At 35.2% G+C, this 24808-nt stretch overlaps 1 protein-coding gene across 1 annotated transcript; it reads right to left on the bottom strand.

Annotated features, from left to right (window-relative positions):
• Window positions 1-11697: 11697 nt before the first annotated feature.
• On the bottom strand, window positions 11698-23565 carry LOC122041074 (mediator of RNA polymerase II transcription subunit 25-like). Its single transcript, XM_042600631.1, has 5 exons — window positions 23293-23565; window positions 21593-21623; window positions 16913-16976; window positions 15043-15173; window positions 11698-11783 (listed from the first exon to the last, which is right to left on the bottom strand). Exons 1-5 carry the CDS (start codon window positions 23388-23390, stop codon window positions 11781-11783), a joined length of 327 nt encoding a protein of 108 aa, XP_042456565.1. The 5' UTR covers window positions 23391-23565; the 3' UTR covers window positions 11698-11780.
• Between the last annotated feature and the right edge of the window lie 1243 nt (window positions 23566-24808).

The raw sequence follows: 24808 nt of genomic DNA, 5'->3' as shown, positions 1-24808 counted from the left end.
GCCTAACTCAAGTCTAGGATTCTCAAACCCAACATCCAGTCAACCTTGACCTGTTGAGTCTTCTCATTGCCTAACATCCTGTCAACCTTGACCTGCTGGAACTTCTTCATCAAGTGTCTGATCAATCCCTTGACCAACTTGGACTTTTCTCCTTGTGCCCACTATCCGGTCAATCCTTTGACCTACTTGAACTTTCAATCACCAGATGTCCGGTCATCCTTGACCCACCTGGATTTCCATTGTCTGACTTCACTCACTAAAACTTTTCATTCTGCCTAACTTCACTCACTAGGACTTTCACCTGGTTTCACTCACCAAGACTTTCATCTGCCTAGCTAAACTCACTAGGTCTTTCATGGCTTTACTCACCAAGACTTTCATCTGTCTAGCTAAACTCACTAAGTCTTTCACCTGGCTTCACTCACAGGATTTTTCATTCTGCCTAGCTTCACTCACCAAAACTTTCACTGGCTTCACTCACCAAGACTTTCATCTGCCTAGCTTCACTCACTAGAGCTTTCACCTGCCTTCACTCACCAAGATTTTTCATTCTGACTAGCTTTACTCACTAGGTCTTTCACCACCTGACTTCACTCATCAGGATTTTCATCTGCCTAGCTTCGCTCACTAGGTCTTTCACCTAGCTTCACTCACCAGGACTTTCACACCAAGTGCCCGGTCAATACTGACCCACCTGGATTTTCATCTTCTGCTAACCTTCCCGTTGGGCTTATCAATCAAGTATCCGGTCAACCTTGACCTACTTACCAATCTCCACAAACGGACAATTGTCGCTGCAATCTCCATATATTGTCAAACATCAAATCCCAAATATCAAGACTTAAGCTTGAGTCAACTCAAACTTAGTCAACCTGATCAACCTTGGTTCCCAAGGGATATTACACCAACAATATCAATGTGAATCAAATAAAAAGGCAAAGAAAAATACTAACACTCTTGATGGGCCTTAACACTCTTAATCAAGAAAGAGAGCATTCTTTTTAAAATAATACATGATGATTAAAATGAAAACGTTGACACCAAATGAGATAATTATATGAAATAGAAAAATTAGACTTTGAGAAAGCATGCTTGACAATAGGTGAGTGTGTGCCTAAGATAATAAGATAGTAGAGACCACCCTTTTCCTTAACAAGTCAAATCCTCTTCCCCGAAATCTAATCCGAAAATACAATCAGTGAGAGCAATAAAAAGACATTATAGTTAATATCAAGGGTTAGTTTGTAAATAGACAAAAGATTAGTGGATAATTTTGAAACATCAACTTCATCATTGCTATCCAAATGATGAGAATGTAGAGATCCGACCTAACATTTCCGTGTCTATTATCTTGTATGGCTCAATCCTTCTATCCTTGATATCTAAATTGATTAATGAGACATAGAACGTATCATCCTTTTATCAATCTTTGTGTTTCTTAATCTCTAAATAGACACACTCAATCATATAAGCTCAATATCTCATATTGACTCATTTGAGCATGACCATGATTTCTTGTGTCCTACTAATCAAGGGGCTCACATATATCACTTCCGTTATATGGAAGGGATAGATCTCATCTACATCACTCGCCTCCCTCCGCATAACTTATTGCATACCAGTGATCGACTTTATAGTCTACCTTGTTACAGGTGACGTTTGCCGATACAAGTACACAACTCCTTATATAGGGAACCGTAGTGACTTCAGGTCCAAGGACTATTCATACCAATAATCACATGAGAATGTTTATAACACTCATATAACGATCCATGAAATATTCTCATGGCGAGTCATTTAGTATATATTCTCTAATCTATACTCATGTGTCAACCTGATATCTCATATCCATGACTTGTGAGATCAAATCATCCGTTGACCTACATGCTAGTCTCAACGCATTAATATTGTCCTTGCATATTAATACTTGACTAGGAATAGTTAAGAGTAGTGTTCTATGTATATCTACAATATCTCACTATCAATTCAACCAATTGATATGTTATAGATTAGAACCTCCTACTGTAGGATATTATTATACTTATTCATTCGGCACTGAATTGAAATAAATATAATAATCAACTTTGTCTTTTATTAACAATGAAATATGATACAAAAGAAGCTCTTTACAATCATCTCATAATTAGTACTAAGGTTAATACTAACAATCTCCCACTAGCACTAGTGTCAATCACTGAAATATCTAATACCCAGTGACCTAGTATGACCATCGTGCTTCCTCTGTACCAAAGCATTGGTCAAGGGAGCCACAATGTTAGCATCGGTCGGTACTCTGCATATCCTCACATCTCCTCTATCGATAATCTCTCGAATGAGATAGAATCGCCGTAGTATATGTTTGGATATCTGATGAGAGCGCGGTTCCTTAACCTGTGCAACAGCTCCATTGTTATCACAATAGAGGACTATTGGGTTCGATATACTAGGAACAATGCCAAGCTCAACAATAAACTTCCTAATCCAAACTGCCTCCTTTATCGCAGCAAGCAAGAATATACCTCATTGTAGAATCAACGATCGTATCCTACTTTGAACTCTTCCAACACGCACCACCATTCAACAAAATACATACCTAATCGCGATCCGTAATCATCCTTATTTGTTGGAAGCTAACATCGTAACCTATTACAATGAAGCTCTTCATCGCTTCCAAAGATCAAGAAATTCAAGTACTTAAGAATATTCTCGACTGTTGTCGAGTGACCTTCACCTGGATCTGACTGGTATCTGTTCGTCATGCTTAATGCATACGAGACATCTGGGCGAGTACAAAGTATGGCGTACATGATAGACCCAATAGCATATGCATAAGGAATCTGATTCATACGGTCTCTTTCTTCCTTAGAAGAAAGACATTGAGTCTTCGAAAGACTCACACCATGTAACATCGGCAGAAATCCCTTTTTGAAATTATGCATGGCAAAACGTTTAATCAAATTATCAATATATGTACTCTGACTTAGACCAAGTAATTTCTTAGATTTATCTCTATAAATCTTGATGCCTAAAATGTAGGCTGCTTTATCTAAATCCTTCATTGAGAAACAATTCCCAAGCCAAGTCTTCACTGATTGAAGAGTATGGATATCATTTCGAATGAGAAGTATATCATCTACATACAATATGAGAAAGATGACTGTGCTCCCACTAATCTTTTTATAGACACAAGGTTCATCTTCATTCTTGATGAAACCAAACGCTTTGATTGCATCATCGAATCGAAGATTTCAGCTTCTAGAAACTTGCTTCAATCCATAAATGGATCGTTGCAACTTACACACCTTTCCAGCATGCTTAGAATCTACAAAACACTCAAGTTGTGTCACATACACAAACTCGAGTAGATTTCCGTTAAGAAATGCAGTTTTGACATCCATATGTCAAATCTCGTAATCATAGTAAGCTGCAATAGCAAGCATGATCCGAATAGACTTGAGCATCGTAACTGGTGAAAAGATTTAATCATAGTCTATACCATGAATCTGTTTGAATCTTTTAGCTACCAATCGTCCTTTATAGGTATGCAGATGACCATCCATGTCAATCTTCCTTTTAAAGACTCACTTACAACCAATGGATTTGATCCCTTCAGATGGATCAACCAAAGTTCATACTTGGTTAGTGTACATGGATTTCATGGTTTCTAGTCATTTCTCAGAATCTGAGCCCTGTACAGCTTCTTAATAAGATGTAGGCTCATTAAGACCAACAAGCACTACATCACCGTGGTCAGATAAGAGAAAAGAATATCTCTCAAGTTGACGACGGGTCTATCGGATCTGCGTAAAGCTTGGCTATTTGAATAGATTATTGCTCCATAATTTCTTGTGGTGTAACAAAATTATGATCCATAATATCTTGTGGTACTGTTTTCCATTGCCTTCGGTGCTAGTTTGTGTATCTTGAATTTCTTCAAGATTGACTTGACTCCCACTAGTTTTTCTAGAAATAATTTCCTTTTCTAGAAAGAAATAATTTCCTTTTCTAGAAAGACACTAGTTCTGGCAATAAACACTTTGCCTTGTGTGGGATTATAGAAGTAATATCTATTTGTTTCCTTAGGATATCCTATAAAGTAGCACTTCTCTGATTTAGGTCCTAGTTTATCTGAGACTTGTCGTCGAACGTAAGCCTCATATTCCCAAATCTTCATGAAAGATATCTTGGGACTCTTCCCAGTCCATATTATATATGGTGTCTTTATGACAGCCTTAGTTGGAACTAGGGGTGAGCATTCGGTTAATTCGGTCCATAAATTAACCGAATTAACCGAAAACCGATTTAGTGTTGGCTAACCGAATCAAATCAAAATTTTACTAAAACTGAATTAACTGAATTAGTTATTTCAGTTAACACCGAATTCACTAAATTTGTTTAAAATAATAATAAAAAGAATTTATACAAAATTAATATCAAATTAACCGAATTAACCGAATGCTCACCCCTAGTTGGAACGTGGTTAAGTGTGAAAGTGGTCGTCTCTAGAGCATGTCCCCAGAAGAAAGTAGGAAGTTCTGTTTGACTCATCATCGATCGTATCATATCCAATAAAGTACGATTTCTCCTTTCTAATACATCATTCCATTGTAGTGTGTCAGGTGGAGTAAGTTGAGATATAATCCCACATTCAACGAGATAGTCATGAAATTCTTGGCTAAGGTATTCCCCACCTCGATATGATCGAAGCATCTTAATACGCTTACCAAGTTAATTTTGTACTTCATTCTTGAATTCTTTGAACTTTTTAAAAGATTCTGATTTGTGTCTCATCAGATACACGTAGTCATATCTACTAATATCATCAGTGAAAGTAATAAAGTAATGATAGTCTCCTCTAGCTGTTATTCTGAAAGGGTGCATACATCAGTATGTATGAGTCCTAACAAGTCATTAGCTCTTTCGCTATATCCACTAAATGGTGTTTTTGTCATCTTGCCTTGAAAACAAGATTCGCATACCTCATATGATTCAAAATTAAATGAGTCCAAAAGTCCATCCTTATAGAGTTGGGATATGCGACTCTCATTTATGTGTCCTAAGCGACAATGCCAGAGATATGTTTGGTTCAAATCATTAGACTTGAACTGTTTGGTATTTATGTTATAGATTGGGTGATCAAAGTCTAGAACATAGAGTTCATTCACGAGATGGGCACTACAATAGAATATTTCATTGAAATAAACGGAACAACATTTGTCCTTTATTACAAATGAGAATCCTTTCTTGTTCAAATAAGAAACAGAAATGATGTTCTTAGTTAAGACAGACGCATAACAACACTCTTCAAGTTCTAAAACAAGCAAAGTGGGTAAAGATAAGGAATATATTCCTACAGCAATAGCAGCAACTCTTGCACCATTGCCTACTCGTAGGTCTACTTCGCCTTTAGTCGAAGATCTACTATTTCTCAGCCCCTGCACATTAATGCAAATGTGAGATGCACACCCGGTATCTAATACCCATGAAGAAGAAATAGATAGATTAACTTCTAAAACATTTATACCTAAGGCAGAAGTCTCGCTTCTCTTCCTTTTCAGTTCCTCTAGGTACACATTGCAGTTCCCCTTCCAGTGTCCGGTCTCACCGCAGTAGAAGCAGGTTCCTTCCTTAGCAACCCCACCTTTGAGTTTCAATGCATGAATCTTGCCCTTGCCTTTGGCTTGGGTCTTCCCCTTACCTTTAGGCTTCCACTTGCCTTTGCCCTTTGGCACCATCAAAATAGTACTAGGCTTTGCCTTCTTAAGGTTGAGTTCAGTAATTCTCAACATGCTCAACACTGCCTGTCAATTTCATTCATGTTATAATTCATGACAAATTGACTGTAGCTTTCAGGCAATGATTGCAAAATAAGGTCAGTGGTCAATTCTTGATCTAGTGGAAATCCCAATCGTTATAGGTTCTCCACATACCTGATCATTTTGAGCACGTAAGGCCCTACGGGACTTCCTTCTTGCATTCTGCATTGAAATAGAGCCTTGAAGATCTCAAATCTCTCATGTCTTGCTTGTCCTTAATATAGTTGTCTAAGATGTTCAACCATATCATAAACATTCATGTTCTCATGTTGCTTCTGAAGCTCAGAGTTCACGGTAGCGAGCATAAGGCATGATACATCTAATGGATCATCTTGATGCTTCTTATAAGCATCCTTATCAGCTCTAGTGGCAGTCGTGGGGGGTACTTCAGGAATGGGTTGCTCTAGGACGTACAGTTTTCTTTCTTGCTTGAGAACTATTCTCAATTTCTGTATCAATCCATGAAGTTAGCTCCATTGAGCTTGTCCTTATCAAGAATAGATCGTAAAGAGAGAGTATTCGACGTATTTAACGACATGGTGATCTACAACAATAAAATGCAAAAATAAATATCATATTTAGGTCATTTAATTAGGTCTTTAATTAAATGATTCTTCCACTGAATTTGTAAAGTTTTGGTAGAGCAAGTGATGTAGTGTTACCCACACTACTAGCTCCAAGTCCAATCGCGTTGACATTTATGTGAGACAAGATCCATATTATACCTCATCTTGAGTTAGATTTTGCTAATCGCCCAAGACTTAGTATAACATAGGTAGGCAACGTTTACCAATTACATCATATGTAACTCTTGTATCATTGGGTGAACAAGACTATTTGTTCATTTGTCATCTTATGAAATCCAAATTATAACTAATCTTGAGTTAACTTTGACTAATCGCCCAAGACTAGTATAATTTGAATTTCATCATATGGGATATGCCTCTAAATTCTCAACTTAGTTAAGTCACACCCAAAGTTTAATAGTCGAACATCACAATTGTCCTGTCGCACTCTAGCAAGATAAATCGAGTCACTTTGCTTTGGCAAAACGTGACTACAATTGATTGAGCGAGAAGTGAGTACCAAAATTTGGTAAGCATATATAAAAGAGACCTAATCATGATTAAACTACACATGCATCGCATAGCATATCATGGCATACATCTCATATATGCATAAAATAAACGTGACATGGTTATGACCCCATTTTTTATGATCCTCTCAAGCCAATGAGAGGATCGTAAGGTCAACCTAAGTCAAAGCATCTTCTTCAAATGCTTCCTCGGTCGTCATGCGTTGTTGTCCTCCTCCCTTTGTCACCGTCATCCAATAGACTTGTTCTTCTCTAATTTGTACATTACAAAATCTAAAGAAACCTCGAGTTACATTCGAGGGAAATCTAAATTTACAACAAGAAAGAAAAGGGAGAGGCACGACACGCAGACAACACACATCCAATCACATCAGGGTTAAGGGTCATGACCATGCATCAAGGAGGCAGCGCCCCTTGCGAGGTGAGGGGGCAGCGCCCCAGAAGTTGCATACTCATTGTATGAGTTGCTGCCATGCTCGAGACCCCACTACCCACAAAACTTTAGTCAAGACCGTTGGCCTAAATCTTACTCATAATCATGTAAATCATAATAAAATCTCATGCATTTCTATATCGCATATCAAAATCTACTACAACTTAGTATATGCCTTTGCAAGTGGCTTTGATACCACTGTAAGGAATAATAGCGTTAACACGCCGAAAAGCGCAGCGAAGAAATAAATTCCTATCCAAAAGATCCGTGCAAAGGAAACCATATACTAAGTTTTGTTAAAAGATATATACCTTTACTGTGTGCCCTTCGCAATCCCGACAGCAACGTTTCTTTAGGATGTATATCTCAACACGATCAACACGTCTGTGCCTCTACGGTATCCACACGAACACGTTCTCCGTCTATCTCACGAACTCACGAAATGGAGAAAGAAACAACCAAAAGTTATACTAGCAACCTCTTGTGGATGTTTCGACCAAGAGTGGAAGAAGGAAGAAGAGCAAAAACCAAGAAGATCTCATCACCCAAAAGGTCACTTCATCTATATAAGGTGACTTCACAAAAGAGTTACTTTACTAAATAGGTTACTTCACCAAAAGGTTATTTTACCAAAAAGGTTACTTCACCTAAAGGTTACTTTTACAAATGATTTTTGTATTCATCAATAAAAAAACGTTTTTGTCTCTTGATCTTCCTTTTGATTAATGATAATATATTAATCTCTATTAATATTCATTAATCTTAATGGGTTGGATTTAGAATATTGGATTAACCATTAACCCAATAAGTCATTAACCCAATAAATCAATGAGTCTAACTCATTACTCAATAAATCTAATCCGAATTCATTCGAGTCTAACTCAATGTGTATAATTTGGATTAAACTTAACCTCATAATCTATCTCCAAATCAACATGTTCTTTGTGTGTGACCCAATAGGCTCTCGTAACATTGGCTATGTATCTAAAACCATTTTAGATACATAAGCAATGAGTGGCATTGCTATCCAAGTGACGAGAATGTCGAGATACAACCTAATCTTTCCGTGTCTATTATCTTGTATGACTCAATCCTTCTATCATTGATAGCTAGATTGATTAATAAGGCATAGAACGTGTCATCCTCTTATCAATCTTTGTGTTTCTTGATCTCTAAGTAGACACACTCAATCAAATAAGTTCAATATCTCATATTGATTTATTTAAGCATGATCATGCTTAGTCACATGAGAATGTTTATAACACTCATATAACGATCCATGAAACAAATATCATAGCGGGTCATTCAGTATATGTTCTCTAATATATACTCATGTGTCAACCTGATATATCTTATCCATGACTTGTGAGATTAAATCATCCGTTGACCTACATGCTATTCTCAACTAGGGGTGGGATCGGGTCGGGACCCGTCTCGTAACCCCCTTATCCAATACCCGTCTTGATAAGAATTAGGATTTTGTTTCTCCCGATCCCGTACCCGAAAAGTGTCGAGACCCAAATGTTCGGGATCCCGAATATTCAGGATCGGGTAGGGACCCGTAAGAATATCCCGAAAAATATTTTTTAAAAAAAAATCTATGGAGACTCAAACAATTTTTTAGTACAATACAAATAAATTAAAACGATTTCGTGGTACATAACCATTAAAAACTAAAATATCTTACTAGGACATCATAAATATATTAAAACTAATAAAAAAAAACTAAAACTACTACTTAGTTTATACTTTATACCTAATACAAGAAAATCCAAAAATAAAAGTTATCATGTCAGTCATTGTATCAATAATGAATTGATGATATAGTAACCTTAGTCCTTAGAAATGCTTGGATTCAACCTACAGAAAAAAAAGATCACAAAAATTATTCTTTATATCATTTTATCAATTTTCATATGCTAAAATAAACTAACTGACTATCTTCTTCACACATTGCCAATAAATTATTTAGAAACAAAATTATGATGAAGTATGAGAAAAATGGAGAGACAAAAAAATAAACATAATGGTTAGATGCTTAAGATATAAAAAAATAATAATATAAAAAATAATATTATAATATAATCGGGTCGAGACGGGATTCACGTCGGGAGGAAAAAAATTTCCCAATCCCTTTCCCGATAGTGATCGGGACGGGAAAAATCCCGAACTTTCGGGTCGGGAAAATGTCGAGTCAGGATATTTTCGGGTCGGAAATGGAATGGGATTCGGGAAGTGTAAAGTCCAATGTTTTTTTTCCTTTCTTTAAAAAAGAAAAAAAGAAATCCAAGGGGAAACATAGAAATAAACTCTTTGTTTTACTTAAGGGGGGCTAAATTGCTAATAACCAATTAATGGACACTTGGGCTTAGCCCAATTGATAAAGAATGGGCCAAACCCTAAGGATTTGGTTCTTATAAGGGGTGGGTAGTGAAGAGGAAAAAAAAAAGAAGGGTTTCGGCGGAAGAAAAGGAAGAGGAGGGAGGTCTCGACGAGAGGAAAGGAAAGGGGGCGCCTCACCATTGTTCGTCGTCGCCACCTGCGCCAACACCAGGTCTCCGAAAACAAGGCACCTCTAGAACCCTTTCTCTTCCCCTCAATTAAGTCTGTTTTCCTTTTTGTTATCCCGGTATTTGCAGTAGTTTATTTTTCCAGCACCTCTTTCGGCTCCTTGAACTCATATACGCAGCAAGTTTTGAGGGAACTCTAGGCTTTCTACAGCAGGTATGAGTGAGGGTTTTATTCGGTTGGCTAGCAGGGGCTTCTGATGGTTGTGTTTGTGATATAAGCAAGGGTTTGATTGATTGTAGCCTGCTTTGAGTTTGAGAGTTGGAGTTGATCTTTGGTGTTTGTATTACTTCCTTGCAATAAATCTGTTTTGACGAAGGGGATTTCAGCAGCAGGTCAACTGAATCGTTCTTCTTGCTTTGCTCTTCAAGTGGATTTTTTTTTAATAATGATCGGCTTGGAAATGTGAGGTTCAGTTTATGGGGTTCTGGGTTTCCTCAAGCTAGTTGTGATGTGGTGGATAAATTCTCGGTACAGTGTTTTGGACTGGGTTGGATGATATTGTGTTGAGATGCTTTCTGTTTACGGAGGCAGAGTTGGCTGGTGGGTATCAGTGTTGTGTTCTAGAAGGGTAGTGGATTCGACTATTGGTTAGAATGGGTGGAGAGTAGTGGATTTGGGTTGATCTCTGGTGAAGCTTTTGTTTCCTCGTGCAGTGTGGAGGAAAAAGGGAGTTGATGTTGTGTTAAGAGATTATTTTTCCTTTTGTTCTCTTCTAGAATTTTTGCATGACCATGGCATAATTTAATCCTTATTCTGCTCTTTACTAAAATTTCATGTCCATGGTATTAAGTGAACTTTGCTTGTTTTCTTCCATATTCATAAAACTGTTAAGTGATCCTAGCTTCTTAATATAGACATGGTATTAATACTGCATGACCGTGTTATTATTTAAGTTGCATGAATACCTTAAGTTGCATGAACTACATACCTTAGACCCAAATAAGATATCGGTAGTGGTGCAGGTTGCTTCACTCAATAGATTCAACCATGGAAATTGATAAGAGTGTAGGGAATTTGGTATTGAAGGAGCTATGAGGGTGGGACTGCAATTCAGTTTTTTGTTGACTTTTAGAACAGAATATTTGCTAAATCTCGGATCAGATTTTTGTTAGTGTTTGTTACTCCTTTCTGTCTCATAATGTCCAAGTTGTTCATGAAATGTTTGGAGTTTAAGTAGCCCTTCTTATGGGAATATGCTTAACTGCTATGGATGTAAATTGCGAAGTCTGGTATTGATAAACTATGACCACATGTAGTTACTGGTATGATTTCTTAAATAGTTTAATATAGAAAATGGTAATTTCTATTTATTTAATGATGGAAAAAAAGACTATAATTAATGGGAATTCCGGAAGGGTCAAGGCCCCAGAGGGACCCCGTTTACGGGACAAGGCCACAGAGCGACCCCAATACCGGATTTTCATATTTGGCCACTGCCAGTGACGAGAGTTGCTGACGCCCCGCCACCTGGTACCATGGTTAAACAAATTGATCAATCGAACAAAGGATAAAGAATGACTAATGCGCCTCTACCTAAGAATGATATATGATGAATGCTAAAGGAAAAATGTCTATAATGTAACACACAATGGATACTCAAAGTAATGTTGATGATACTCATAGTATAATGTTTTTTTAAAAAAAAAAAACTTATATGCATGTTTGCTTGTATGTTAGACAACAAATCCAAATAAAGGTAGATTTGTTGATGCATGCGACTAGATAAGAAGATTTTACTACACTGGTTTGGAGGTGCTGAGTTAAACTCACCGGGTTTTGGTTTTGTGTGGCAGGTGAAGAAACGGACGACGTTGGAGGCTTGGACCCTTGACCAGACTGGGTTGGACAGTACACTCCCAAGGACTCACTGATTCCGCATAAAGAATAAATAAATAGCATTTATAATTTAGAGAGAATAAATTTGCTTTCAATTTAAATTCTTAGGATGTATGACAGGTTTATCAATAACAAACAATTTTCTTATTCGTTGGAATGTTATATGATGCAAAAAAAAAAAAAAAAAAAAAACTTAGGGTGTTTCAGGAAGGGTCGGGATTTTTTCCAACCCTAGTCTCAACACATTAATATTGTCTTGCATATTAATGTTTGACTAGGAATAGTTAAGAGTAGTGTTCTATGTATATCTACAATATCTCACTATCAATTCAACCAATTGATATGTTGTAGATTAGAACCTCCTACTCTAGGACATTATTATACTTATTCATTCAGCACTGAATTGAAATAAATATAATAACTAACTTTGCTTTTTATTAACAATGAAATATGATACAAAAGAGCCCTTTACAATCATCTCATAATTGGTACCAGAACTAATACTAACAGTTTCTCAATCTTGGACTCACTAAAGTAGTCAAGAATAGTTTATTTAGGAAGAATCTAGTATTATGGAGTGATTTTTATAAAGGAGACTTGATGAGCTCGCTGCTAAATTTTTTAATCACCCAATTAACCCATTCTCAACTTAAGTAGGGGGTTTACATGCAATTTCTTGTAACAATCCTTGGTATATTAGGATGGAAAATGACGACTTTGTAACTGTGAGTTTTAACTTTTAAGTATCTAGGATGGCTTTTGCAAAAGAACAAAAATTTAATAGAGATGTTTTACATAAAATATAAAAGGGATAATTGAAATGGAGGGTGACAGGTCAAAAACATAAACAAAAAATAAAAGCACACGAGCAGAATATGAGACCAACTATGTTATATGGAGTTGTTATGTTATATAGAATTGAATATTAGAGTATGAATATAACATATAATTTAAAATTGAGTTGCAAGGATTAGGATATTAAAGTGGAACAACAAATATTTCAGATGGTATAGATATGTACTTAAGTGACAAAAAAATCTCCCATGTGAGACCATGACAAATATGCATATAAGAGGATAAAAAAATTTAGTTAGCAATAATAAAATAAAATAAAATTTCTTTAAATATAGATAAGGATATAGTAGGAGATAGTCCAATATTGTAAGAGAATTCAAATAGTCGACCTCACTTAGTAGGATAAAGGTTTGGTGGTGATTGTTGCTCATATTCTTACAATAGGTGCACCAAATATTATCTTGAGGATCACTTTTGAGATGTTTTTATTTCAATTGGTGTTCTCTTGTGCAACCATGGCACTAGTTCTGACATGATGCCCTCTTTGACTATCCTAAGCCCAAATCAAGGTGATAACCTCATTCAGTGATGAGACTTCTTCCTTGTAGAGAACTTGAATTTGCACCTTAAGTCAACCAAAAAATAATATACTCCATCTTTCTCAATAAATTTCTTCAAGATCATGGCATCTTCAGGGCACTTCATCTCAAGGACCCAATAATGGTGGAATTCTTGTCACAGATTTTACAATATATTTATATATTTTGTTACACTTTCATTGCCCTATTTCGCAGCGACGATAGTCATTTTAACTTCATGCACACGAGCAAATTTTATGTTTAGTGAAGGGAGCCCCAGATATCTTTTGTAGAGGTAAGAAACATACACGTACCACTAATTTCCAATGTCATTAAAATATATAACTAGGATATAATCATGGAGTTCTCTTCATCCCAAGCTTCAAAATTTCAGATCACCTTGTTTGGGTTCTATGAGTGGTGGGTATTCTAAAATTCACCAGTAGGAATATAGGTTATTGTTGCTCATTCACCAAATTGAGGAGGGATATTTGTTTATGCGATATTAGACATCGCAGACTATGGAGAAAATACTACCTCTGAAGGTTACACCAGTAGGAAGATAGGTTATTGTTGCTCATTCACCAAATCGAGGAGGGCTATTTGTTTATGCGATATTAGACATCGCAGACTATGGAGAAAATACTACCTCTGAAGGTTACGCAACAGAGAGATTAAAAAAAAAGGATGTCAGCAATGAAAGCCAACAGTAAATCAGTAAGGAATAAGAACTTGACAATGAGTAATGAATAAAAACTTGACAATGAAGGCCAAAAAAAAAAGAAATCTCAAAGGCATAAAACCATAGAGCTCTAATACTATAACAAGAAACGTAAAATGAAATTCTCTTACTTTTTCATTATGCACAATAATGAATATAAATACATTGTGTATTAGTTATGTATAAAAACTCAAAAAATAGAAAAGAATAAAGTTAACATATTTTAATCCAAAATTGGATCTTATTATGAAGGGATTTTCATGACTAATTTTATTTTTCCTACAAAAACAGAAATTATCCTAAAATAGTTGTATACTTTCCAACAATTTTATCCCTAGAGCTTTGAAGGTAAGACAATTCTACCCATAGGTAGAGAGACCAAGAGGGGAAGCGATAGGTAAAAGAGAGTTTTTTCTCTAGGAGAACCCGAAGGGAAGGAAAAGAATGCTTCTTTACCACGTTGAGGGGATGACATAACAATATTTACACTAAGATATTATTTTTTTCTAGCCGTGAAACCTCAAACTCACTAACAACGCAGATTTTTTATTTTTTCATTCTTTTCTTTTTCATTATTTTCATTTTTTTTATTTTATAATTAATCCCTTTTCCTTCCCTATTAATTTTTTCCCTCCAGTAAACAGAAACTAAATACATCTTTAATTATGTAGGAAACTGATTATTTGGAAACATAGAAAAAAAATTAATATATTTTATATTGAAAAAGAACTGAAACCTTATCGACACAGCACAATACTATATCAAAACCGTTTTCCAATCATAAACTGAAACTCCGACACAACTCAATTTTAATCCTTGGGGTGCCCTATTTGTCAACTATTACATGACAAAAAACTCATGTTGAATTTTTATTGTATTAAAATATTGAAACAAAAATAAAACTGGAGAGCCGACAAAAGACAAAAAAACTCATTTCAATATTAGTGGAATAGTTAAATACATGGCAGGAGAATAGATAAAACCTTAACAAATTTATTTCACCATATTAGTCAAAGATTTGAACAGAAATGGAAATTAGTAATACAAGTACTAATATTTTGCATCATCTGATCTAATACAAGTTTGTAGGTATAACAAAAGAACAAGTAGCAATAAGAGCAAAAAATCACTATATTAGACTGGTAAGTAAAGCATTAAATTGATGTATGAAAGGAATCTGTGAGCTCATCACTTACCATTAATGCTTCAGAAAGGCCTTCAGCAATGGCAGCTTCACTAAAACCACCACCAGAAAAGCACATTGTTGATAGCCACTGGAGGAAAATATCCAAGTCTTTTGTCCAACCACTCCGTTGCACCACAATATCTACAAAAAGGGAATTTGGACTGGGAGAAAACAATAAAAAATAGAAACCCAGTGTTACAGAGGAGGTTTACTGATCCAAAATATTCAGGATTATGGCATAAGATTAAAGGTACAGCACAGCCTTTTACAACCACACAAACACTAGCTCAAATTTGCAAATAGTTGGTCTTCTGATGACCCTATTGAGAACCTTGTGATGTAATTGGCAACTAAAACAGATGTTAATCCTCTATCCAACAACAACAACAACAACAACCAAGCCTTTTCCCACTAGATGTTAATCCTCTATCCACGTAACAAATTAAAGAAATGCATATTTATAAAAGAAGAATTGAAATTTCAGTTTGTATTCCTGTAGCAAATTACTATCTGTCTCAAAGAATGTGAGGGCAGTATAAAATCTCACATTGCCAAAATTTCACTGTTTCACCCTGGTTGTTTCATATGCATGAAGGATACACAAGATACAATCAAATTTTAAGCAAATGTTCCCAGAATCCCTTATCCATCTAAATATATACTAATTCTCTCTTTACTTTCTTGGAGGCTTTTAGAGCTTTTAAATTTCTTGCAATTACTTACAAAGACATCCCTCTCTTCGTGCAGTGGGTAGGCTGCATATGCTTTCTAAAACCTTAAAGGTAATTTTCTTGCTGTCAATTACCTCCCTCATATTTACTTATATCATTTTTTGGACAATCATCATTAATTACTAGGATAACTATCTAATGCCTAGTGGGAAAACAATGCAGAAGAAACAATCTAAAGATATTATTTGAGGAATGCAGGGCACCTTGGTGACGGACAACCATTGCAAAGTCATACAAAATCTTATTGTAAACATCTGAGTTTAATCAGAAGTATAAAATGGTTGTACAAGAAAATCTAACATGCAAAAAAGACAAGCAAAGAGAGCTACTAATTCTGACTCCTAGATACCAAAAAACGGAAGAACAAAGGAACTTTATGTCTGAAAATTTTGAAAATTCTGTAGATGATGCAGAAAACCTGGAGGTTTACCTATTCTATGTACATCCAGAGCTCCATATGAAAACAGGCATGATAGGGATGGCCAAGGAGATATTCGAGACCAGGTTGATATTAGAGCCATGAATTTGACCATAGTAGTACAGTTGGGCTACAGCTGTAGGAATGCATACCCCTTCCATATGGCTATTAGCATACAAATAATGTAGCCCATATTCTGTCATGTTAGGCCTTGACATTGCAAAGTGAAAGATGAAGAGGTCGTCAAGGAAGGGGTGATCATCATCAAACAAACTATGTTGTGTAACAATGGAGTTAGTTTGATCCTTAACTAAAAGGGGAAATGAGAAATAGGTATAGTGTCAACAGAATCAAAAACAGATAACCAAATACAAAAATACCACAAGCTGCGAATTTGCAGAAGGCTCTAACTATAGGTGCAAACTTAATTTGCCAGAAACTAAAAACACTTCAGAAAATATTTTAAAAAATAAAATACAATAGTTACAATCAATCAAAAAAAATTGCTAATTCATATGGCATGATATGATGTATAACATGGTTTAGTGCCTATCTAAATGTTTCCGTCAAAATAGTGTAAAGCAACATAAATTCTGCAAAAGGATATATAAAATCAATATAACTACAATGGTTATTTTTTTCATTGATCCGTTGCCAACATATATATCTGGAAATCCAAAATGCTGTTAAGAAATCACTGTTAATCGCTTGTGGACTTAATAAATTGATACCATTATAAGGGCCATGTGTGTTGAAGACAACCAAAGCGAACTCAGGGTTTGTTCCATTAAGTTTCTGCAAATTGAAAAAACAAAAGCAGAAAGATAATTCACTATTCACGAAAATCTAAATACATACAATATAATCAAGTCACTGTGTTCTAAATGTTATATAGCTGAGCAAGTTATATTCATTTGTTTTTTTTTGTACGAGCAAGTTATTTAATGGACAGGAAACTATTTGCTTGACAGAAAGTCCCTTTTGAAAGTTGAAAAGACAGTTCTAACTTGGCAAAATGACTTTTGGACTGTCACCTAAATTTTCTGTTGTAGGTCCATTTGACTTGTAGTGATGAGCTGCCTAAATTCCTTCATTTACCATGTCTCTCTCAACACAGCTGCACTCCAAGTTGTCTCTCCTCCATTTCGCTCTCCCTGTTTCTCCACTCCCTCACCATGTGTCTTATTTTCCTCATCCTCGGACACTCCCTCATTGGGTTCCTCTTGCTCTTGTTTTCACCTCCGCTTTTACCCCTGCCAACTCTTCTGCTTCCTCCTTTTTTCAGTGTTGACTGGCTCACCCATTATTAGTGACACATCTTAATAGAATTAGATGTCAAAATTAGATCCATACTACATCATTGAAGGTGCATCTAATTATGACAAAGCACGATTCAAATGAATTAACACTTCAAGTGTCAATTGGTATCAACAAGCATGGATGAATCATATTGTTGTAATCACCAACTTGCTGCATATTGAATTTTATTCCTTTTTTTAAATTAATTTTAAATTTTAACAGATAATTGAGCAGAACCAATGCAATATTTTGAGTTTTCGAGATTCATTTAAAGTCGTAGTAGGGTTGGGTTGAGTGCATCTATAGGTGATTAGAGTTAGGTAAGTTCAAAATAAATTAGTTTAGCATTGAACCAAGTTTATTCTTCAAGACGTTCAGTCATGTTTGGTTGAGTTTAATGGAGGTTTTTGGATGTTAGGATTATTCATATTCCTCTCCTCTCATCAAGTACTCCTCTCCTAGACCTTCTCTCTCCCTTCCCCCTTCACATTGCCACCCATCCTAAACCCTTCAACACGGGTGCATGACACTAATCAAAGCCAATGGCACATGTTGCTCCTCCTCTCTTTTGACCCTAGCATTCTCCTTTTCTTGATCTCTCCCAATCTCCCCCTCCCTTTCTCTCTTGTGTGCCCACTGGTAGTGTCACATTACCCATCCAGGATTGGACACATGCTAGTGACAAGCAACACTTTCCCCCTCTAGCGGCCATCCTCCCTTTTCTTGATCCCTCTCACTGTGTACCACATCTTCCTTTGCTCTTGTAGATGTTCGTGATTTGTCATCCTTCAAAGCAATAAATTGGCAAGTGTTTTCACCTCTTTCATTCAAGATAGAGAGTGTGGATCTATCTTCTAGATCATAGTTAAATTCAATAAGATTGGGTAAGCAAAGCTTCTATTCACTGTGAGATTCTCTATTTTATCAAGTGATGAATTTTCTTTCTTCTCTAGATTGCTTTCTAGTGGCAGTAATTGTTCTTCCAATTTGAATCAATTTTTATATTCAACCATGCTCAATTTAGTTAAGGTAAGAGGGAGATGTTAGTTTTCTTTGCTTGTTAAATGGTTACTTGTATTGATTGTTCGGACTGGAAATCCAAATTGTTTGTTACCTATAGTTGTGCACCTTTTTTGTCTTGTTAGAGTAGAAAATGGAGATGCATTTATATCTTGTATTTATGCTTATTCCAATCCTAGTCAATAACAGTCCAACTCCTAATTGTTAAACTAGATATGTTATATTATCTAAAAAATCTTAGGGGTGTAGTTGTAATTTCTAAAACTTTTTGGATTTTTATAAAATTGTGATTAAAAGCCCCAGCCCTATTTCTTCCTCCCCTACTATATTTTTTCCATAACCCTAATTTTATTTTCCCAAAACTGCAAACGCCGCTACCATCTTTCCTCTCCCATCTTCTCTCATCCTAAACTCCTTCCCTCCTCATACAGCCGACACCAACCGTGTCATTGTTGTCGCCGCCAACACGACATAGTGTTGCTGCCGTTACTACCATCCGCCAATATTGTTCCCAGCAACCCTGCAACATCACTAACCTCACTTTTCGCTTGGATTTTTCCAACAAAGGGAACCTCAAGCGAAGTAATTTGGACTTTTGCTCAGGTGGATTTTTTGTACTTGATTTTCTTGGCAAATTACCTTGTGTATGATTAATTGGATAAACTAGATACCATAAATTATCTATAATTTTTAGTTTAGCAGAAAGGAATTAATTTTGACCATTATTACTCTTGCTTCTTGAGAAACTTTCTCTAATTGTTATCTTCATATTAAGTTGCTTAGTTGTTCTATCTATGCCCTACCGAGACTTAATAATTAGGCTATCACTAGATAATTTTGAATTAAAAGAAAATTTACAGAAATATAGAATAACCATTAAAGAATTGGAAGTATTATAGGAATTATATAAACAACAACAACCAAGCTATATAAAACCTTCTACAGACATTATATTATCATTTATATTTACATAAATTTTATCTTGCTTTATTATTACTAACAAAGTTTTTTTTGCCTTCTTCTTCCACGTTTGATTTGCATATTTGTCGTAGTTTCACATTGGAGCATTTATTAATCGTCTAAATGCATATTTGTATCATCTTAAATGTGTTGGAATTTTTCTCAATAGGTGCAACTCCGACATTCTCTCTAATACTTTCATTTCATATCATGTCCATTCTGTCCATTCTTGTATGTCCGTAAATTCACCATAACATCCTCATGTTTGCAACTCTCATCATCATCTACTTTGTGCTCAAGTCATAGTCCAATATTCAGATTCATATAACATAATAAGTTTAACCACCGTTTTGTAAAACATTTCTTTAAATCTTAGAGATACTTTACAATAAAAAAAAATACTTGTTCTCCTCCATTTAACCATTATTCTATGTAAGACATTACTCTCAATCCCTTCATTGTTTTGTAAAAATAATCCTAAATATTTAAATCTCTTAATCTTTGATCTAGAAAATCCTTGAGCAGTTAGATAAACGATGAAACCAAGCATGAGGAGCTTGTCGAAGACCATATATGGATTTCTTGAGTTGGCAAACATGAGTTGGGAATTGTGGATGGATGAATGTTGCTCCATAAATACAGTTTTCTCAAGATGACCATGAAGAAATGCATTAGAAACGTCTAATTGTTGTATAGGTCAATTAGAACTAACAGCTATCAATAACAATAATCTAACATATGTGATTTTGATAATTGGGCTAAAGGTGTCACTAAAGTCAATATCTAGTTGTTGACTAAATCATTTAGCTATAATCGAGCTTTGTACCATTCAAGAAAACCATCAGCTCAATGTTTAAGACGAAATATCCATTTAGAGCCCACAACATTCATAAATGGAGTGTGTTGAATTAGGCTCCATGTTCCATTGTGAAGAAGTGCAACAAATTCTACACTACGCCAGTTTGGATCCTTATTCGCTTGTGAAAACAAGTTGATTTAATAGATTTTGAAGAAACTACCAAACTCGTGGAAGAGGATATTGGGTTGTCATTGGTGGACATCATGCATAAATGTCAACTCAAAGGAAGTGTACATCAAGGAGCATCTTCATCAGAGTCAGTTGTCGAAGAGGGAGATGAAGTAGGTTGGAATTGTGAAGATGCGATATGTGGCTCATCTGACGAAGGAAGTTGAGCATTTTCTTGATTGGATGATGTAGCGAAAGAATCGATAAGAGAGACCCCAGAGGGAAGTGGCGATGGTGCTGGACCTAAAATACCATCATTTCTAGTATTAGTATTATTTCTAGCCAAAGGAGTCGAATATCTAAGATCTGGTACAATGTTAGGTGACATCAAGAAGATGCCACCTATATCAGGAGGAGAGATTGAAAAAACTGCTAAAAAGGGGATAGAGACTCATCAAAAATAATATGTCGTGAAATATATATTCGTCCTATTGATATATGTAAACAATAATACCCATGATGCAAATTACTAAAACCAAGAAAAATATATTGTAGTGAACGAGAGTTAATTCAATTTATTTTCTTTTATGCATTTTAGAATTTTAGTACTTTGGTGTATTCATTTTGTTGTTGGCATGAGTCTACTCTTGTTAGTCGTATCATGAGTATAGTAGTCATTATGTTGAGTTGAATATTTTTCTATAATATTAAATAAATTGTTAAGTACTCATATTTATTATAGCCTTATGCACCCTTATGGGTATTGTGGTTTTTGATGTAGTGATAAATATTGTTTGCTTAATTTACACCTCACCTTTCTGCTTCACTCAAATAAATCAGTTGATAATTAAAGATGTAACAGGTAGGTAAAGGCAGATTGAAAAAATGGTGATTAATGTAATCAATAGTCTTTTAAGATATCCGAATGAAAGCTAATAGTGATATAGAACACTGGCATGTAAGTTTTAAATCAATGACATCAATTGGTGATAGCTAAGAGATGTTGTGCCTATACAATGAACATATCAAGTTCAAAAAACACATTATCAACAAAGAAATTAGCATGAAATACAGGCAGAATAATTGTTACAATCAATAATTGAACAAAGATGATAGCTTACAAACTCCAACGGTTCCTAAGAACTCTCATTTGTTAGAAGCATACCTGCCCAGTTAACTCATTCCCATAATAGCACCTACATTAGTCCAACATGTTCAGGGATCAATTCTCAAAAGTAAAAACTAGTGGTAGCCAATGCAGAAGCACTGACAAACACTAATCTGATCCACAAAAAATACAACATTAGATATCAACCAAGACATTCAAAAAATGAGTATATAATAGTTTTTCCAAAATTGAGGGAAAAGCCATTGCAGTTGGCTATGGCTGGATGTACCATAAAAAAATAGAAATTTAATAAACAATTGTTTTAGCATTATTTATAGACTTTAAATAGAGGGGCAAACATGGCCGGAAGATAACTATGGCTTTATGCTAGTATGATTATTCATTTTGTAATGTTACTTAAAAATGATTGTTTTCTTTCCTTTCAAGAAAACAGGTAAACATTTTTTCCCCTCCAAGGAAACAACTTAAGATAATCACTTCATCATTTCTCTTCTACCCACTTTCTTTCCCAAGAACATTTCTATCTTTTCCAATTTAGTTCACTCCTTAGAAACTTGGCCTAATAAAATAGCTTATGAAATCTTAGAAAAGGATCCTAGGTAAAGAATGAATTCATTTGAGAATAGTAGCATGATCACTTAACTATTATACTTGTTAAGTAGTTGAGCTATTGGTTGGATCTTGTTACGAACTTAACACTTTATTTATATAGTTAATTGAAACATTCAAATTGATACACTGGGCACTAAATTCATGTATTTGATATGTTGGTATTAGTTCAAAAAACATTTAGTTCTTGTTAATCTAGTTAGGTGATGCTTTCTAATAGAAAACAAATACTATGGAAGTTCTTACTAAACTTCAAAGTGCCACCTCATAGCATCAACGATGTTACACTCAGTAATCAAGAATTAACATAAAAAAACCACACTAGTACATATTCTTTGAATGGTAGAACCAAGCAACTATTACTAGTCGCCACAAATGATACAAAGTCAAAAAAAAAAAAAATCTTAAACAATGCAATAAATTCCATTAGGAGTTCATTTTCACTTCATAATAATCCATCATATTGATCTTTTTCCAAAATTTCTAATATCCTAATAGCACAAAAATTTTGCCTATATAATTCCAAACCTTGGGCACTACTCTTTTCTTTCTAGCTCTAGTGATATTTGAAGACAAAAAAACAAGCAGTAGTAGACAGTAATCAGTTGGAGAAAGAAAAAGGGAAGTGAGCATGAGCATATGGTTCGCAAAAATCATGAACAAAATCAATATCTTGTATTGTTATTTTCTCCGCCTTTTATTCTTTTTTTTCCCCTTAAAACAGGATAATATAGTAATGATTCAACTATTAAACCTCCTTCTGCTATTGCTTTTCCTCCTTTAGAGAAAAAAAGAGGAATTTTGGAGAAATTTGACCTACACTATCTGAGCTCCATTGGTTTCAATTGATTCCAAGTAGTAATCAAACCTGCATTCTTTATGGATGAGTATTTGAATGCGCTCTATAGGTACAAATGTACCACAAATCTTATATTTTATCACAAAAAATGATGTGCAGAAGAAAATGGTAGATGATTAGCAAAGTAACACGGAAAAAAAGGGGAAAAAAACAAACCCATAATTTTTATAAAGGAAAGAGGAAGAAGAAAAGCTTCCAAAACAAAGGCTAAAATTCAAGAAGGCAAACGAGGGAAGCGTGTTCGGGAGAATGGGAAGGGATGGCCGACCTGATGATCTTCTCGAGGTAATCGTTGCGGATGGTCTGCCAATAGGGGCCAAGGGCAGCCGTCCCTTCCACCACCACGATCAGCTGCTTTTCCGCCATTCTCCTCCACCCGAGGGCTTAACGATGAGTCACTCCACGCTCTGTATGTCGACGACGTATCGCTCACCCACCGCCAACGCCTGCCCTGCCGCTACGACAATTCGCTACGGACTTGGCTGAGAGAGAGACCATCCGCAAACAGCACCTATTGATCGAGTCGCTCGTAAAAAACCTAGAACTCAAAATTTTCTTATCGTTAAAATATCTAAATATTTTTTTAAAAAAAAAATCTAAAATTATATTCACTAGTAATATTTAAATAAATTTTATTTTATTATTACTAACTAAATTTTTTTTAGTTTTCTCTTTCTTATATACATATTTATCATAATTTTATATTATTTAATTAGAATATTTATTAATATTTTAAATATATATTTATATTATTATAAACTTTCAGAATTTATTCTCTTTAATATCTTAATTTTTATCAAATTTATTCTCATATATCCACACCTTGGGTTTAACATTCTCATTTTTACTATATTCATTTTCTTTTAAGTCATGATATAACATTCAATCTCGTATAATATAGTTTATTTAACCATCATTTTACAAAAAAAATAAAATTTTAAAATTACTTTACCATCATAAAAAAATGATAAGGAGTCCTAATTTTTAAATCATTCTGTTTATATTATATGCTAAATCCAACCAAAATACATAGATGATTTTGCGTTTTTCACATTCAAAACTTGGTTTTAGAATTGTTCAAATAATATAGCCTTATTGAGTTCATTTCTCATTTTACACTTCTCCCTCATTTCTTAAACTACGTTTGGTTAAGGGTAATATAATTAAACTTGTATATAATAAACTTTGTGATATAATATAATATAATTGTGATTACATTACTACGTTTGGTAATGTAATGTATGTAATCTTTGATTATAAAGGTAACTACATTCTTTTATTTGGTGTCCAATATTTTTTATAAGGAATGTAATTCGTATTATTATAAAATGACAAAAATATTCTATGACTTCTACCGGCGGTGGTCGACGGTCGTGGGCGACGACGGTGCCCGGAGGTGGTTGACGGCGGCCGACCGGTGACCAGCGACGGCGGCTGGTCGGCCACAGGCAACGGCGGGCAACCGACGATCGGTGGCGGCGGCGGAGGCGGCCAGCCGGAGATTGGCGGGCGACCGACGACGGCATTGGTCGATCAATGACCGGCGGCGGCCAGCGACGATCGACCGACAATGGCGACAGAAGGGACCGTCAATAATCGATTGATGTCGAAAATAAACTAGGGGTATATTTGGTATTTAAATTTTAGTTAAACAATGACTTCGTAATGTAATCGGATTACATGGTGTTTACTTTGTAATCTAGATTACAAACTTCATTACCTTTTGTAATCCAGATTACATTACATTACATCTTTAAAACTACACCAAACAAAGTAATCAATCT

This window comes from Zingiber officinale, chromosome 2A (assembly GCF_018446385.1).
Source record: "Zingiber officinale cultivar Zhangliang chromosome 2A, Zo_v1.1, whole genome shotgun sequence".
NCBI classification, from domain to species: Eukaryota; Viridiplantae; Streptophyta; class Magnoliopsida; order Zingiberales; family Zingiberaceae; genus Zingiber; species Zingiber officinale.
Note: the sequence above shows the minus strand (reverse complement) of the source record. Positions and strands in the feature narration are given on the sequence as shown.